The sequence below is a fragment of the Pseudophryne corroboree genome, chromosome 6, assembly GCF_028390025.1.
Source record: "Pseudophryne corroboree isolate aPseCor3 chromosome 6, aPseCor3.hap2, whole genome shotgun sequence".
NCBI lineage: Eukaryota > Metazoa > Chordata > Amphibia > Anura > Myobatrachidae > Pseudophryne > Pseudophryne corroboree.
This window is the reverse complement of record NC_086449.1, coordinates 264358730-264374492: the sequence shown is the minus strand read 5'-3', so window position 1 is coordinate 264374492 and position 15763 is coordinate 264358730. Positions and strand designations below refer to the sequence as shown.

The 15763-nt window shown below is 44.8% G+C and overlaps 1 protein-coding gene across 6 annotated transcripts in view; it reads right to left on the bottom strand.

Moving 5' to 3' along the window:
* FSD2 (fibronectin type III and SPRY domain containing 2) overlaps window positions 1-15763 on the bottom strand; it is a 116158-nt gene that overhangs the window by 82568 nt on the left and 17827 nt on the right. For all 6 annotated transcript variants that reach the window (XM_063925976.1, XM_063925975.1, XM_063925977.1 and 3 more), the window contains one exon: window positions 11705-11860. In XM_063925976.1, coding sequence (XP_063782046.1) covers window positions 11705-11860 — 156 coding nt within the window. The remainder of the gene's footprint in view (window positions 1-11704; window positions 11861-15763) is intronic.

The following is a 15763-nucleotide window of genomic DNA, read 5'->3' as shown; positions in this document are numbered from 1 at the left end:
TCTCTACTCTTTTCAACGGTTCTCATCACTGATAATCGGGAGCTGGATATCCAGAAAGGCGCTTGCGATTGTTCCCCTTGTGCGTAAGTTCTCTGCAACCATATTTATCTCCTATTTTGTTGTAAGCCATTCTCTCTCTCTCCTTCCCCTTTAAATGTAATTGTATCTTTGTTGTATTTTAACGTGTAGTAACTCGGTTAGGTATTTTATGTTAGTTTGGTAGTGTATAACTTGTATTGTGTATTCTTTTGCGATTGAACGTTCATTCATTTCCTTAAAAGGCGTTAGACCCTTAGACCGGTATTTGAGTGTTTATTATATTGCAAAAGGGTTCTCAGAGCGTAAGAATCGCTCATACAGCTTTTAAACTAACAAGGTTACACTGTGTTGCATTTACACCTTATCATTGTCACAAAGGTTTAACTCTGTGAGCGTCAGCGCCGCTCGTGATCTCCTCGTGGTCTACGTTAGTCGGCAGCCTATAGCGTGCTTGCCTTTACGCTGTAAGCCGTGAGCGAACGTGCCTCTCGTGCGTCTCGTCCACGGCTAAGCGTTTGTACGCTACGTGCGTACTCTTACGGTATTCCATACGCCAATTGCGTACTGTGTTCATTAACCTTTTAGTGTGTTTAATATAGGATATATATATTAGGCTTTTACAATTGGGGACTCGCCCGCTCTTCACATATCTGCACTAAGTAATTTCAGCAGACATTATCGGTCAGCAAAAGGCGGGAGGTAATATTCCTCGTAGTGCTGACCAGATAAGCGTCTGCTTCGCTTAGCAAGGAGTGCTGAAGGAATCCGGAACCAAAAGGTAGGAACAGTACGTTATTGTCTTTTAAAATCTGTTTAGTTTCTGTTTTGCGAACGTACGCATAAGCACACACACCTGTATTTCGTGTCTAGTATTATTTGTCCGTACCTCATTCTCCTGATTGCCACACACTAGTGATAACGTGTTGAGACATTTGTTGTTATTAATAGTTAAAAGTAATATTTAAAGGAATAAGTGTAAAAGGCACGCACACAATCTCGCCTAGAATACAAGGGAGATTTGGGTGGTGTCAGTGAATGATTACTGTTAAAGATCATTCACATTGATAAACGTGTAGTGTGTAACTGTGGACGTACTTGGTCTGCGTACACGTGTCCTTACAAGGGCAGGGCGTACGCAACGCAAGGGTCGACGCACGGAGCGTATATCACGCAACGGAGCGTACGGATATGCCCACATAATACAAACCGCACGATAGTATTGTTTTAATAAGCGATAAGATTGCAACGCGAAAATAACACAAATCTATCTCAAATCCAAAAAGTTTAAAGTTAAAACATTAAGACTTTCTCTGTTGTAATTCTTCTGGGTTAGACTATTACTGAATGAAAGGAATTCTGTACAGAAATAAGAGTGTTTGAATGTAAGAGTGTGTATATATAAGATTTCTCTTTTATTACGGAAGTGGGAACCATAGGCCAGTAGAAAGAGGTACACCAGCGAGAGTGATATCGTGGGGTGGCTTGGGAGGCGTCCCTTGTTAGTCTCGACACATTTATGAGCAGTAGAGTCTGCTGTATATAACAGACCAGGAGGTCACAGACCAGGAGGTCACAGAACAGGAGGTTCAGGTACAGCAGACTAGAAGTAGAGAAGCACAACCGAAGAGGGTTGGTGCTAGACCCATATAGGCCAAAGAAGCTCATTGCTGAAGGAATTCGCAGCCGAAATTTTCAATTCCACTGATCGTTCCGCACATAAGATTAGTTGCTTGTGTGCAGATACGATTGTACCGCATGTGATTGTGTGCATCAGCGTGTCTTGAATTTCAGAAGAACGCTGCTTGCACATTGTTAACGTGATTTGTGTAATTTTTTTATTTTAAGGGAAGTAGCCTGATCACTCAGGGACATTCCAGCAACTGATACTTGCTGGGGAGGGTAAGACACTCCCACACGCCCGAGCAAGTAGACGTACTTAGGTGCCCTAGGTTGGGTACGGAACCTCTGGGAACTTTGGTCGCCGTATTGGCCAGCGTGGGCGGAGTTAAGTGGGCGGACCTCGAGGCAAAACCCCCACCGCTGCCTTACCCCGGACATTTTGGTTTTCTGTGAGGGTTGCCGGAGACCCTGATTGGAAGTCAGAGGTAGTGAAAGCAACGCCTGCAGAGATGGGGGCCACTTGTTCAGGTAAGGGGCGATCAACCCAGGTTCAGGTTGATTTGGTAAACCGACCAATCGGGTCGGCAAGGTATATCATGTGTGAGAAATATGGTCATCACACAGAAATGTTGTGCAATGAATGGGAGAGGATGACTGTGCATGACGGGGAAAAGTTTCCCCGGGTAGGTAGTTTTAACCCAGAAGTGTTACAGAATTTAAGGAGAAGAGTTTGCCTGATTTAATCTTCAAAAAGGCGTATTAAACATTATGATTATTTAACATTGTGGCAACAGGAAGGTGAAATACAAAGGGGGTTGGCGCAAGCCACTGGATCTAACCCTATCAGGAAACTGATAGCCACTGCTCCCCCACCACCATACATACCTGGAGAGAAATTGGTTGCAGAGAATGGCACTCAGGGTTATGTTAAATGTGTAGAAGTTAAGGATAATGTAACCAAAGTAATTAATGCTAACACTAATCCGTGCAAGTTGTACCCTGTTTTGAACTTTCCCCAGGATTGTGACCAAGAGGATGAGCCCACAACAATATCAGCACTCTCCCTAGCAGCCACCATATCAGAAACAGCAGTGGGCACGACCCAACCCGTAAGATTAGTATCAAAGGCCCCTAGCGGAGGGACAGGTGAGGTCGTATCGACTGGTAAGTACGGCACCATACACTATGCTGAAACCATTTCACCACATGTTGTAGAATCTACTCAGAATGACGTTGTTGGACTTAATCCTGTTAGGGTAATAGCAGTGCCAAATGGGAAAACTGAAGCTTCAGGGGCAACTCCTGTCAGGAACATCGCCATGCACTGTCCCTTTTCCCGAGCAGAATTAAGATCAATGATGTCTGAATTCCCTGATCCTAGGAAAGATTTAGTTGCATGTCAAAAGTATATTAGGGAGCTAGGAAATTCTGCAGAGCCAAATAACAAAGATTGGAGGACAGTTTTGAGGGCATGTTTACCCCCCAGTGTTGATCCGTTAAAGTTTATCGCTGATTGCAAGTTAGATGAGGAAGTACCACTAACAGACGAATATAATCAGGATAATGTAAAGAGAATCAACTTACAGTTAGGGGTATATTTTCCTGCAGTAGTAAAGTGGAATAAAATCTTTACAATAAAACAAAAAGAAGGTGAATCCACACCAGAGTATTTTCACCGGGCTCTGCAGGATATGGCTAGGTACACTGGTATAGATGACATTAAAACTAATGTACACCACAGGGAAGTAGCTGTTTCAGTATTAATGGACGGTCTAAAAGAGGTTTTAAGGAATAGAATACAAACCACTAGGCCTGATTGGAGAGGTATGTCGGTGGATGCATTGGGAGAGGCTGCTGCTGGGCATGATCGGAATATCATCAGACACAGGGAGTCACAGAGTGATAAGTTAATGGCTGTAAGCATACAGGCCCTCACTACCCGGCCACCTCAGCCCAGAACTGTGACCCCTGTGGGTAAGTCAAGAGGTATAAAATGTTATAGTTGTCACAGAGAGGGACACATGTCACGTGATTGTAAAGCAAGACAAATACAAAATTCATATCAACCCCATAGACAACGACCTGATACGAGACATTGGGATCAAGGACCGAAGGGGCGGAGCTATGAGCCACATGCAGGGGAAACAAAAAGGTATCCCCCAAGAAGAGACTGGCAAATCTCTGATAGTTCCCATCTACCCCCACCACAAGTAATTGCTGCCAGCGCGATTCAGGGAGGTCACCATACCCAATAGGGGTGTGGCCACACCTGTAATCTGCAGCCAGTGAAATTGATTGCAAGTCTTGGAAGTGAACCCGAGATCACAATTGATGTAGCTGGTAAATCATTAAATTTCCTTGTAGATACGGGGGCGGCCAAATCAGTGATAAATTCGACAGTGGGCATGAGAACCACTGGTAAAACAATTCCAGCCATGGGAGTAACGGGAGTAGTACAACACTACCCTGTTAGCAAACCAGCAGAGATTACAATAGGGCCCTTGCATACCAAGCATTCCTTTTTGCTGGCTGCATCGGCACCGACTAATCTCCTGGGAAGAGATTTATTGTGTAAAATGGGGTGTCATTTATTGTACTCCTGAAGGTGTATTCTTAGACATACCTGAGAATCACGCTCAGGAAGTGCGAGACATGCTAGACTCCCCATCAAAATTAATGTCACAGACCGTTATGATAAATAGGAGTTCATCCCAGGTAGAAGAAATGACATCCCAAATACCAGAGTCACTTTGGACTAAAGATGGACAAGACACTGGATTAATGGCAAACGTAGCTCCAGTAGTTGTGCAAGTAAAAGATGGTAGGATAGCTCCAAAAATCCCACAATACCCTCTGAAGCCAGAGGTGGAGTTAGGAGTATACCCCGTAATAGAGCGCTTGCTACAACAGGGCATTCTGGTAAGAACATCCAGCACTGCCAATAGTCCCATCTTCCCTGTGAAAAAGAGTGGGGGGAGGGGTTACAGGCTAGTGCAGGATCTAAGGGGGATTAATAAAATAGTTGAGAGTCAGTTCCCCGTAGTGCCAAATCCAGCTGTCATCCTTATGCAAATCCCTCCCACTGCGAAATTTTTCACTGTTATTGACCTCTGCTCCGCCTTCTTCTCGGTACCTCTGCATCCTGACAGCCAATATTTGTTTGCATTCACATACAGAGGAGTCCAATATACATGGACTCGATTACCACAAGGTTTCATAGACAGCCCAAGTATATTTTCACAGGCTTTGCATGATTGTTTACAGTCTTTCCAACCAGAAAGTGGATCAGTATTGATCCAATATGTGGATGATTTACTACTATGTTCAGATTCACTGGAAGCGTCCCTGAAAGATACGAAACAGATCCTGTTTCATCTTTCAGACACAGGACACAAGGTTTCCAAAGACAAGTTGCAATTATGCCAGACTAAAGTAAAATATCTGGGACACTGTCTGACACAAGGACTGAGACACCTGACCGCTGATAGAATTCAAGCAATTCGAGACATGACTCTGCCACAAACCCAGCAACAGATCAGAACATTTCTAGGAATGTGTGGGTATTGCCGTAACTGGATCCCAGGTTTTTTCCATTCTAGCATTACCTTTGCAGGAGATGGTCTCATCAAACAAACCTGATCGGATTTCGCATACAGACGAATCCGAGATGGCATTTGAGAGACTTAAACAGTGCCTAACGCAGGCACCAGCATTAGGTATGCCAGACTATGGGAAACCCTTTGAGCTGTACGGAACAGAAAGTGCTGGTTGCGCGGCAGGCGTCCTAACCCAAAAGCACGGTGATGCCAGCAGGCCGGTAGCATACTACAGCGCTCAGCTAGATACGGTAGCGCGATCCCTCCCCACATGCTTGCGAAGTGTTGCAGCGATAGCATTGCTAGTTACAAAAAGCGAAGATGTAGTGCTAGGACACAACCTCACAATCCATACACCGCATGCAGTGTCAGCCCTGCTGAATTCTGCCCAAACCAGGCACGTCTCATCAGCGCGGTTTACAAGATGGGAATTGGCATTAATGGCCCCCGTAAACATCACCATAAAGAGATGCAGTGCATTAAATCCTGCAACGTATCTCCCAGGTGTGCCTGGACAGGCACAAAGGGTGGAGGATGAGAGTGATGGGGAAGGAGGATTTAATACAGGAGATGACATGCATGATTGTATGGAGTATTTGACCCAAAATTTCACGGCAAGGCCTGACATCAGTGACAACCCACTGGAAGATGTAGATCTTACTTTCTACACTGATGGTAGTTGTCACAGACAGACGGACTCGGGAGACTTGTGTACTGGATACGCAGTCGTAGATGACCAAGGCACCATAGAAGCAGAACCGCTAGGCCCACCTCACTCAGCCCAGGTTGCTGAACTGGTTGCCCTGACCAGAGCATGTGAATTGGCTAAGGGCAAAACAGCCAATATCTATACCGACTCTAGATACGCCTTCGGGGTAGTCCATGATTTCGGAGCCCTATGGCGCCTCAGAAATTTCATGACGGCAGCTGGTACACCGGTAGCGCATGCAGCTCACATCAAAAGGCTTCTAACAGCGATACAGGAACCCGACAGAGTGGCTGTTATCAAGTGTAAAGCACATACATATAGCCAAGACCCAGTATCACTTGGTAACAGCCGAGCAGACGAGGCTGCTAAGTTAGCAGCTGGTACCCCCAGACAGACAGACACCACACAACTGATGGTATTTAATACCGTCAACACACAGAAATTGTGTGAAATGCAAAATTTGTGTTCCACACAGGAAAAGGCAGTTTGGAGGGCAAAGGGATATGGCCAGGAGTCCTCAGGACTCTGGACAGATGGACAGGGTAAACCAGTGGCACCCAGAGCATACCTTCCAAGTTTGGCTGAAGCAGCACATGGGCTGACTCATCTAGGCAAGGAAGGGATGTGCAAGTTGGTAAGAGCATATTGGTGCGCCCCAGGATTTTCTTCCCATGCGGGAAAGAGAGCAATGTCATGCCTCACCTGCTTGAGGAAGAATATCGGAAAGGCAATACCAACAGAACCATCTCATATCCCACCTACAGGCAGTCCTTTTCAGGTAATACAGATTGATTTCATACAATTACCCCCTTGTCAAAATTTGAAGTATGTACTAGTTTGTATAGATGTGTTTTCAAATTGGGTCGAAGCATTTCCTGCGGCCACAAATACCGCAATGTTTACTGCTAAGAAAATTGTACAGGAATTTGTGTGTAGATATGGTATCCCTAGAATAATTGAAAGTGATAGGAGTACCCATTTTACAGGTGATGTCTTTCAAGGAATGTGTAAGTTGATGGGAATTGATAGTAAGCTGCACACTCCGTACCGCCCCCAGGCGAGTGCGAAGGTAGAAAGAGTGAACAGCACAATTAAAAATAAATTGAGCAAAGTTATGGCGGAAACAGGATTGACATGGCCAGAAGCTTTGCCCCTTGTATTATACAGCATCAGAACCACTCCCAGGTCCCCTCTTAATCTGTCCCCTTTTGAAATTCTGTTTGGTCGACAACCGCATGTCATGATTAACCCTCAGGATGATTTGAAGTGTAACAATGAAGTGACTGTAAAGTATTTGGTTAAGATGAGTAAACAGCTAAGAAATCAGAATGACAATTTGAAGTTGGTGATTCCTGATCTGCCAGATAGTAATTGTCATGACATTGAACCTGGGGATTATGTAATGATACAGAATTTTCTACGCTCAGGTTGCCTTATTGACAGATGGGAAGGACCATACCAAGTCTTATTGATTAGCATGACAGCATTGAAGGTTGCCGAGAGAGAGACTTGGGTTCATTCGTCCCATTGTAAGAAGGTCGCTGATCCAGAGAGGTCCCGTGATAAAGAACAGACGGTAGAGGAAGTTGTATCACTGGAGTGTCTGTTTCAGGAGGACCGAGACGGCACCTGAGCATTGAGAATAATAAGATCGGAGGCAGTTGTCGATTCCCTGTTCCCTTTTATTGTTTTCCTCCACTTCCCATCCCATCTCCCTCAATTATTTCTTTCCCCCTTCTCATTCTTCTCCATTTCCTCCTATAAGATGGACTTGCCCCAAGAGACTGTGATCCGGATTTTCCTGTTGACCATGATGTTGACCAGAGCAGTCTGTTCCGGCGAGAGTACCACGGAGGTCGAGAGAGGTTCTGGAATGGGTTCTGATGACAGAGATGGAGGCGTAGATTTCCAAGAACAACATAATCACCAAGCAAAGGCGAGTATCAGAAAACAATCCGATAGCATTGACAATAAAAGGAATTGTGAAGGATTGTTAGCTGAAGAGAACTGTATCTGTAGACTCTGTGACAGTGTAGTTGAGGATGGGTGCATCAAGAAATGTCAGTCCAGTTTTAATATCCACATGGACCGGCATCCATTGAGTGACTATCACTCCTTAGTGGGTAAAGTGTTAAATCAGACAGATTGTTGGGTATGCTCTCAAGTACCTCAAGGCCATAGCAAATCAGGATTAGTGCCATTCCCTCTAACTATAGGGGAGGTACTTGAGCTAAGCGGTGGGAGGCCTGTGGACAGGAGGTTTAATATCTCCAGTCCTCCTAGTTTGAAGCTCCACCAATATCATGTGGATAGATCCCTAGTATGTTTTAACATTTCCAATCCCCGAAAGCCGGGAAATTGGGAAGTGTCATGGAATAACCAAACCATGACCTTTTCATACAGAGCCGATAGAATGCCTACAGATACAGAACTTATACGCCACATAGCCGGTAGTGGAAAATATTTCCGATATAGGTATACCCTAGGAAGTAGGATCATGAGAGTTGGAGAAGTATCACCAGGATACTGTGCACGTATCGTACAAACTGATACGTGTACTAAACAGATGGGAGAATTAGGGTTAGGAGATTTCATATGGAAAATGTGTAATATGGTAATGTCCTACTCCGTCCCAAATATTCTCCCCGATGATGCATATTTCATATGCGGGAGGAAGGCGTATAAGTGGCTTGCCCCAAACTCAGAAGGGTTATGTTATATTGGAAAAGTACTGCCTGAGGTAATGACCGTATCCCACACTAAAATGAAGGATATTCACCGCAGTGCCCAAGCTCCTTATACTCACACTCATTACGAGCACATCGTTAAACGGCACCTAATAGAAAGAACAGAGCATCCGGCCTCTGACCTGATCCATGAATCCACCGGGATTCAATTCCTAATCGCGTTAGATATCACTCGTACCACCAGAGGAGTGATAAATTATAAATATATATCTGCGCTTGCAAATTTATTAGACAATATCACTGAAATGTATGATGACACATTCAGGTATACCGGAAGGGAGCTCCAAGCTTATAAAACAGAACTGGTTCAGCATAGGATGATTCTTAATTATCTCACAGCAGTGACAGGTGGATATTGTGTCACACTGGCAACGCAGTACGGCGTAAAATGCTGCACTTATATTACGAATAGCACCGAGGACCCGGTCGAGGTCATAGACCAAAAGATGGACGACATTCTCCAATTAAAGTGGGAATTCCGCAGGAGACACAATCTCACCCTTGCTGCTGTGGGTAATGAGCTGACCTGTTGGGTGTCATGGTTGAACCCGCAAAATTGGTTCTCTGGTTTAGGAGAATTATCATGGATGTAGGGAAATTTATTTTGTGTATTCTGGGTGTCATCATATTGGTCGGTCTGATATTTATATGCGTTCGGATTTTAACAAAGTGTAAACGTAGCGCCCGAGTGATGAGTTTAAGAAGTGAAGATACTGTAATAACAACGACTGATTTGGTTTATGACCCAACGATAGAGACAATGTTGTGATGAAAATGTGATTCCACGGTCCGTTTCTTTCACCCGTTTCTCCTTTTGTTTTCCTCCAAGGTACAAAGACATCCGCTTGGAAGAAGAATTTGACAACCTTTTACACAGACAACTGATGGACTATGCCATAGACCCCCATATCCCTAGTACCTTTAATTTTACGCTAGCCCAACACTTTTTGTAAGTCTATGGACATTGAGAAAGCTTTTGCTCGCACTTTGGCAAAAGCCCAAGGAGACTACAGTCAACATGTACATCGAGACAAGACAAGACACAAGACAAGACCTCAATCGGCAAATGTATATTAAACTCACATAGTTTATGACTGCATTTACCATAATTGCTCCTTATCTTCATCTCTACAACCTTCAGGTAATAATACACATAGTCGATAGGGAGTATAGGCACAGATATCAGCACTCACATATCCCACTATTCATGTATCATCAACTAAAATGTGCTCCCCCATTTTGTTGCAACCAAAAGCCGAAAAGAGCTCGGTAAAGTTTGACAGCCCATCCACAGACCCGTACCACGGGATAAGAAGGAATTCAAATGTATACTTCGCGATACCTCGAAGCTTGATTTAAAACACGTACGGCACGATGATACATGACCCCCCAAACATGGATTCATACACACATGCTTCTGCTATCTCACTAGGTCATACCGTTTTCCCACCTTCTCCTCTTCACCCCTACCCAATCATAGAAATGTATTATACATGACATATATTTTTCTCTTTTTGAACTGTTTTAGGAAGTGGCAGTTATTGGTGACTGCCAAAGGGTGGACTGTCAAAGTCAGAAAAATACCACGCTGCACATTGCCATATATGCACCTCATGCGTGTGCCCGCTGCACGAGCATGAGCTCTCCCGTGCGTGCGTATACTCGCGGTCGCGTGCACTCACGGGCGCGCGGTATGCGTATTTACGGTAGAGTTTGTGTGCGTCTAGCGGGCGACTCAATCGTAACATATTTTAGTCATATAATGTATTTTGTAGATTATGGTCCCTTTGATAGAATCTGAAAGTTTAGTTAATATAGTATGTTCGGGGACAGAGAGATTCCTCTTTGTATGATACGAAGGGTCAGACAGGGGTTACACAGTGGTGTTTAGTATCCATCGGAAGAGAATATAATTAGCAATATTCCGGTGTTGGTTTGAAGCGGATTACTCGCTCGTGCGTATAGTTATGGACATAAGAAGTTTATGGACATTTACTATATTTGCACTTTATTACCCATGCGGCGGGAAACCCAGTTTCCCTCCCACCTGAGCAGTTTGAAATAGTCACAGCCCACCTGTATGAACCAACCTATGACCTTTTGTTATAATGCAGAGACGAATTCCTGTGTCCAATGAACAATAAGAATGTAGGGACCATTGTACTGTACTGTGTGTAAGTGTATATAAAGACAAGCCGATCTGGGCCAGCTCTCTACTCTTTTCAACGGTTCTCATCACTGATAATCGGGAGCTGGATATCCAGAAAGGCGCTTGCGATTGTTCCCCTTGTGCGTAAGTTCTCTGCAACCATATTTATCTCCTATTTTGTTGTAAGCCATTCTCTCTCTCTCCTTCCCCTTTAAATGTAATTGTGTCTTTGTTGTATTTTAACGTGTAGTAACTCGGTTAGGTATTTTATGTTAGTTTGGTAGTGTATAACTTGTATTGTGTATTCTTTTGCGATTGAACGTTCATTCATTTCCTTAAAAGGCGTTAGACCCTTAGACCGGTATTTGAGTGTTTATTATATTGCAAAAGGGTTCTCAGAGCGTAAGATTCGCTCATACAGCTTTTAAACTAACAAGGTTACACTGTGTTGCATTTACACCTTATCATTGTCACAAAGGTTTAACTCTGTGAGCGTCAGCGCCGCTCGTGATCTCCTCGTGGTCTCGAGCGTCCGCCACGCTGCTAGCGTTTCATTACGTTAGTCGGCAGCCTATAGCGTGCTTGCCTTTACGCTGTAAGCCGTGAGCGAACGTGCCTCTCGTGCGTCTCGTCCACGGCTAAGCGTTTGTACGCTACGTGCGTACTCTTACGGTATTCCATATGCCAATTGCGTACTGTGTTCATTAACCTTTTAGTGTGTTTAATATAGGATATATATATTAGGCTTTTACATCTGCATAAAATAAAATTCAACAAATATATTAAAAAGTTGTGAAATGAGTGCAAACTGATTTGATCTGAGGCAGTACATAAGTAATATTACCTTCCTGGTCCTCTCCCGGAGTTACATCAGAGACTGGTTTGTAGTACAGGCGGTAACGCTCAACTGTGTCATCCGAAAACAGGCTCCAGCAAACACGCAGAGATGTCACTGTGGCAGAGTTAGGTGCCTGAGGATTGATTACAGGAGCTGAGGGAACTGCAATATGAGGGATATACGGGATTACTGAATGCATGTATAAAAAAAAAAACTATAAATATGCCAGATTCACAACCATGAGTGATGGAATCTCATAACAAATTACAACTGAGAATAAATGATGGGCAGCCTCTGGCTGGCAGGATACAACGTAAGCAGTGCAGTACTTCCATGACAGCTGGAGAGCCACGGGTTGCTTTATCCTGCTATATGGCTTATCTGACATGGTGAATGGCTTATTTGACAATAAAACCCAGTGATGTATCTTTCATCCTAAAACTGAAAAGGTTGGAAAGTGAGAAAGAATAACCACAGTTTAGATCCTATAGTAGCCAGGTGGATAAACAACTTTTTTTTAATATTAGGGTATTTACTATTTAATACAATGGAAACAATGCATTTCTTCTAACATTGTTGACTCAAAATCCAGACACGTTGGACCATGCCCTTGATCTACACAGGCCACATATCTAATCTACACAGGCCACATATCTAATCTACACAGGCCACATATCTAATCTCAACAGGCCACACATCTAATCTCAACAGGCCACATATCTGATCTCAACAGGTCGCATATCTGATCTCAACAGGCCACATATCTGATCTCAACAGGCCACATATCTGATCTCAACAGGCCACATATCTGATCTCAACAGGCCACATATCTGATCTCAACAGACCACATATCTAATCTACACAGGCCACATATCTAATCTACACAGGCCACATATCTAATCTACACAGGCCACATATCTGATCTGCACTGCCTCTAAGCTGATAGGCCTTTTTGCCTGTAGTAAAATAGGACTGTCCATCAAAATACAGGATTGCTGGGGGGTAGTACGTAAAGTACAGAAGTCTATCTGTGACCAGAACCGGCCCTAGCCAATATGATACGCTAGGCAAGATTTCAGCTGGTGCCCCCTAGCACCACCGCTAGTTCCGCCTCTGACCCTGCACCCCTTTCCCAGCACCATAACCCCCACCCATAGCAGTCCTTATTTTGGTGCTCCTACCCCTTATATTATAAATAGGTACAATGCGCACATTCGGCGCACAGCCCAAAAAGGGGCATGTTCTTGCCGGGAAGGGGCATGGCCACACAATAGTACCCCCAATTCAAATTCCGCCGCACAGTACTGCAACTTTATTCACATTTTATCATGCGCTAGTGTCCCTTATTCACATTACATCACACCATAGACCACACAGTAGTGCCCTTTGTATACATTAAGCAACACAGTAGTGCCCCTTATTCACAATACATGACACTGAATTGCTCCTTATTCACATTACATCACACCATATTGCTCTTTATTCACATTAGACCACACAGTAGTGCCCTTTCTATACATAACGCCATACAGTAGAGCACCTTATAAACATAATGCCACACGTTAGTAATGTATTTATACACATAATACCACACAGTAATGGCCCTTACACATGACACACATTATTAATGTCCTTATAAAAATAATGTGCCTTACACATTGTGCCATCTTTTATTAATGCCCTTATACACGTAATGTCCCTTACACATAAACCGCACATTGTTAATGCCCTTATACACATAATGACACACATAATGTCCCTTACACATATTCCACACATTATTGGTGCCCTTATACACATAATGACACACATAACTGTCCCTTACACATATGCTGCGCATTCTTAATGCCCTTATACACATAATGACACTTAGTGCCCCTTACACATTTACTGCACATTATTAATGCATTTATACACATGACACGCATAAAGCCCCTTATACATATGCCAAACACTATTGCACAAACAACCTACTCACACACAGCCGCTAACACTGTGACCCCGGCCTCTGCTTGGATACAGATGTGTCCTCATAAATCTTGCCTCAATGCACCATGCAGCAGGAGATGCCTGGCATGAATAAGCTGGCCAGCTCTGATAACATCGGGCACAATTTTTTAAATGAAAAATCATCTTATTTGCATTGCTATGTGGCTAGGATGCACAAGCAGCTTCTGATGATTAAAATGATATGCAGCATGCCTATATTCTGTGTGCGACTGTGGCTGTATCTGCATACAAAATGCTACACACAGAATATAGGCATGCTGCATATCATTATAAACAGCAGAAGCTGCTGGTGCCCAGGAGCGGTTTTTGGTGCGGGCAAGCAGTGCCTGCGCCCAGGGCGCTGCGGCCGGGAGGCACAGCTGCAGTCACCCCGCAGGCACCACCGCCTGCCCGCACGCCGCTCACCCGGCTGCAGCAGACGCCGTGGGCTGTGTGGGCGTCCACTGCAGCCGGCTCCAGGGACAGACACTAGAGGTCAGTATTGACCTCTAGTGTCAGTGCGGCGCTGCTATGGGAGAGACGTCATGACGTCTCTTCCATAGAGACGTGCCGCCGCGGCCAGACGGAGCAGCGGTCGGGAGCAGGGCAGTGGTAAGTATTTATTTTTTATTTTTGTGTGTGTTTGACCCGGGGGCACAGCAACAGGAGGCACAGCAGCAGAGGGCACAACAGGGGGCACAGCAGCAGAGGGCACAACTGTTGGGGGCACAGCAGCAGAGGGCACAACTATTGGGGGCACAGCAAAAGGAGGCACAGCAGCAGAGGGCACAACAGGGGGCACAGCAGCAGAGGGCACAACTATTGGGGGCACAGCAACAGGAGGCACAGCAGCAGAGGGCACAACAGGGGGCACAGCAGCAGAGGGCACAACTATTGGGGGCACAGCAGCAGAGGGCACAACTATTGGGGGCACAGCAACAGGAGGCACAGCAGCAGAGGGCACAACTATTGGGGGCACAGCAGCAGAGGGCAAAACTATTGGGGGCACAGCGACAGGGGGCACAGCAGCAGAGGGCACAACAGGGGGCACAACTATTGGGGGTAAAGCAACGGGGGCACAACTACTGGGGCAAAGCAACAGGGGGGCACAACTACTGGGGGCAAAGCAACAGGGGGCACAACTACTGGGGGCATAGGTACAGGGGGCACAGCTACAGGGGGCAAATCTACTGGGGGGCACAACTACTTGGGGCATATCTGGGGGCATAACTGTGTGCCCTAGGCATATCAAATGCCCTAGGCATTTGCCTAGTTTGCCTATGCTTAGGGCCGGCTCTGTCTGTAACTAAACCATTTACTATCGCTCACATCTTTCCCACATTTCTCTCTGCTCCATTGGCACATTTCAGATGAGAGTCAGTTAATTTGGTGAAAAAGATTTACTTACTATAATTTTTACACTGTTAATTACAAACGGTAAAAGTTAGCCATTTGACACATTTTATGTACCTACAAAATAATTTGCTTATGGCCACTAATAGCCTTTTATACCATTATCCATTGTGTTTTCCCCACTTTTTGGGAATTCAGTGTGATTTCCCCACTTTTTTGAGCGTTCGGGGTAATTTCCCCACTTTTTCATTCACTTCCCCAAGGTAGTGCACTGTGACCCACGAAATGCACGGAAATGTAACCCATGGCTTCCATGAATGGCACTTGCATTGAATCAGCCCCTAACATACCCTCCAACATGACCCGCCCCACTAGGTACAAAATGCTCTGTTTCTGGACTTCCCTCTTAATTTATTATTGCCATCACCTGTGAAGAAACAGCTTTCTTATCATTTAACTAGTTCAACACAGGTGATGGAAATCATAAATTAAGAGGGAAGTCCAGAAACAGAGCATTTTGTACCTAGGGTCTGCCCTAAGTATCAGTGATTGAAACATAACAATATGCAGGGCCAGCTTAAGGTCTGTGGGGGCCCCTGGGCAACAAATTTGTGGGGCCCCCACACACTGTTCTCACAACTGCAAAAAAAACATCAGAGTAGGAGCATTTACCTGTCTCCTCTACATCCTCCTCGGCAGCTGAGCTGTTCATTTACTGCTTCG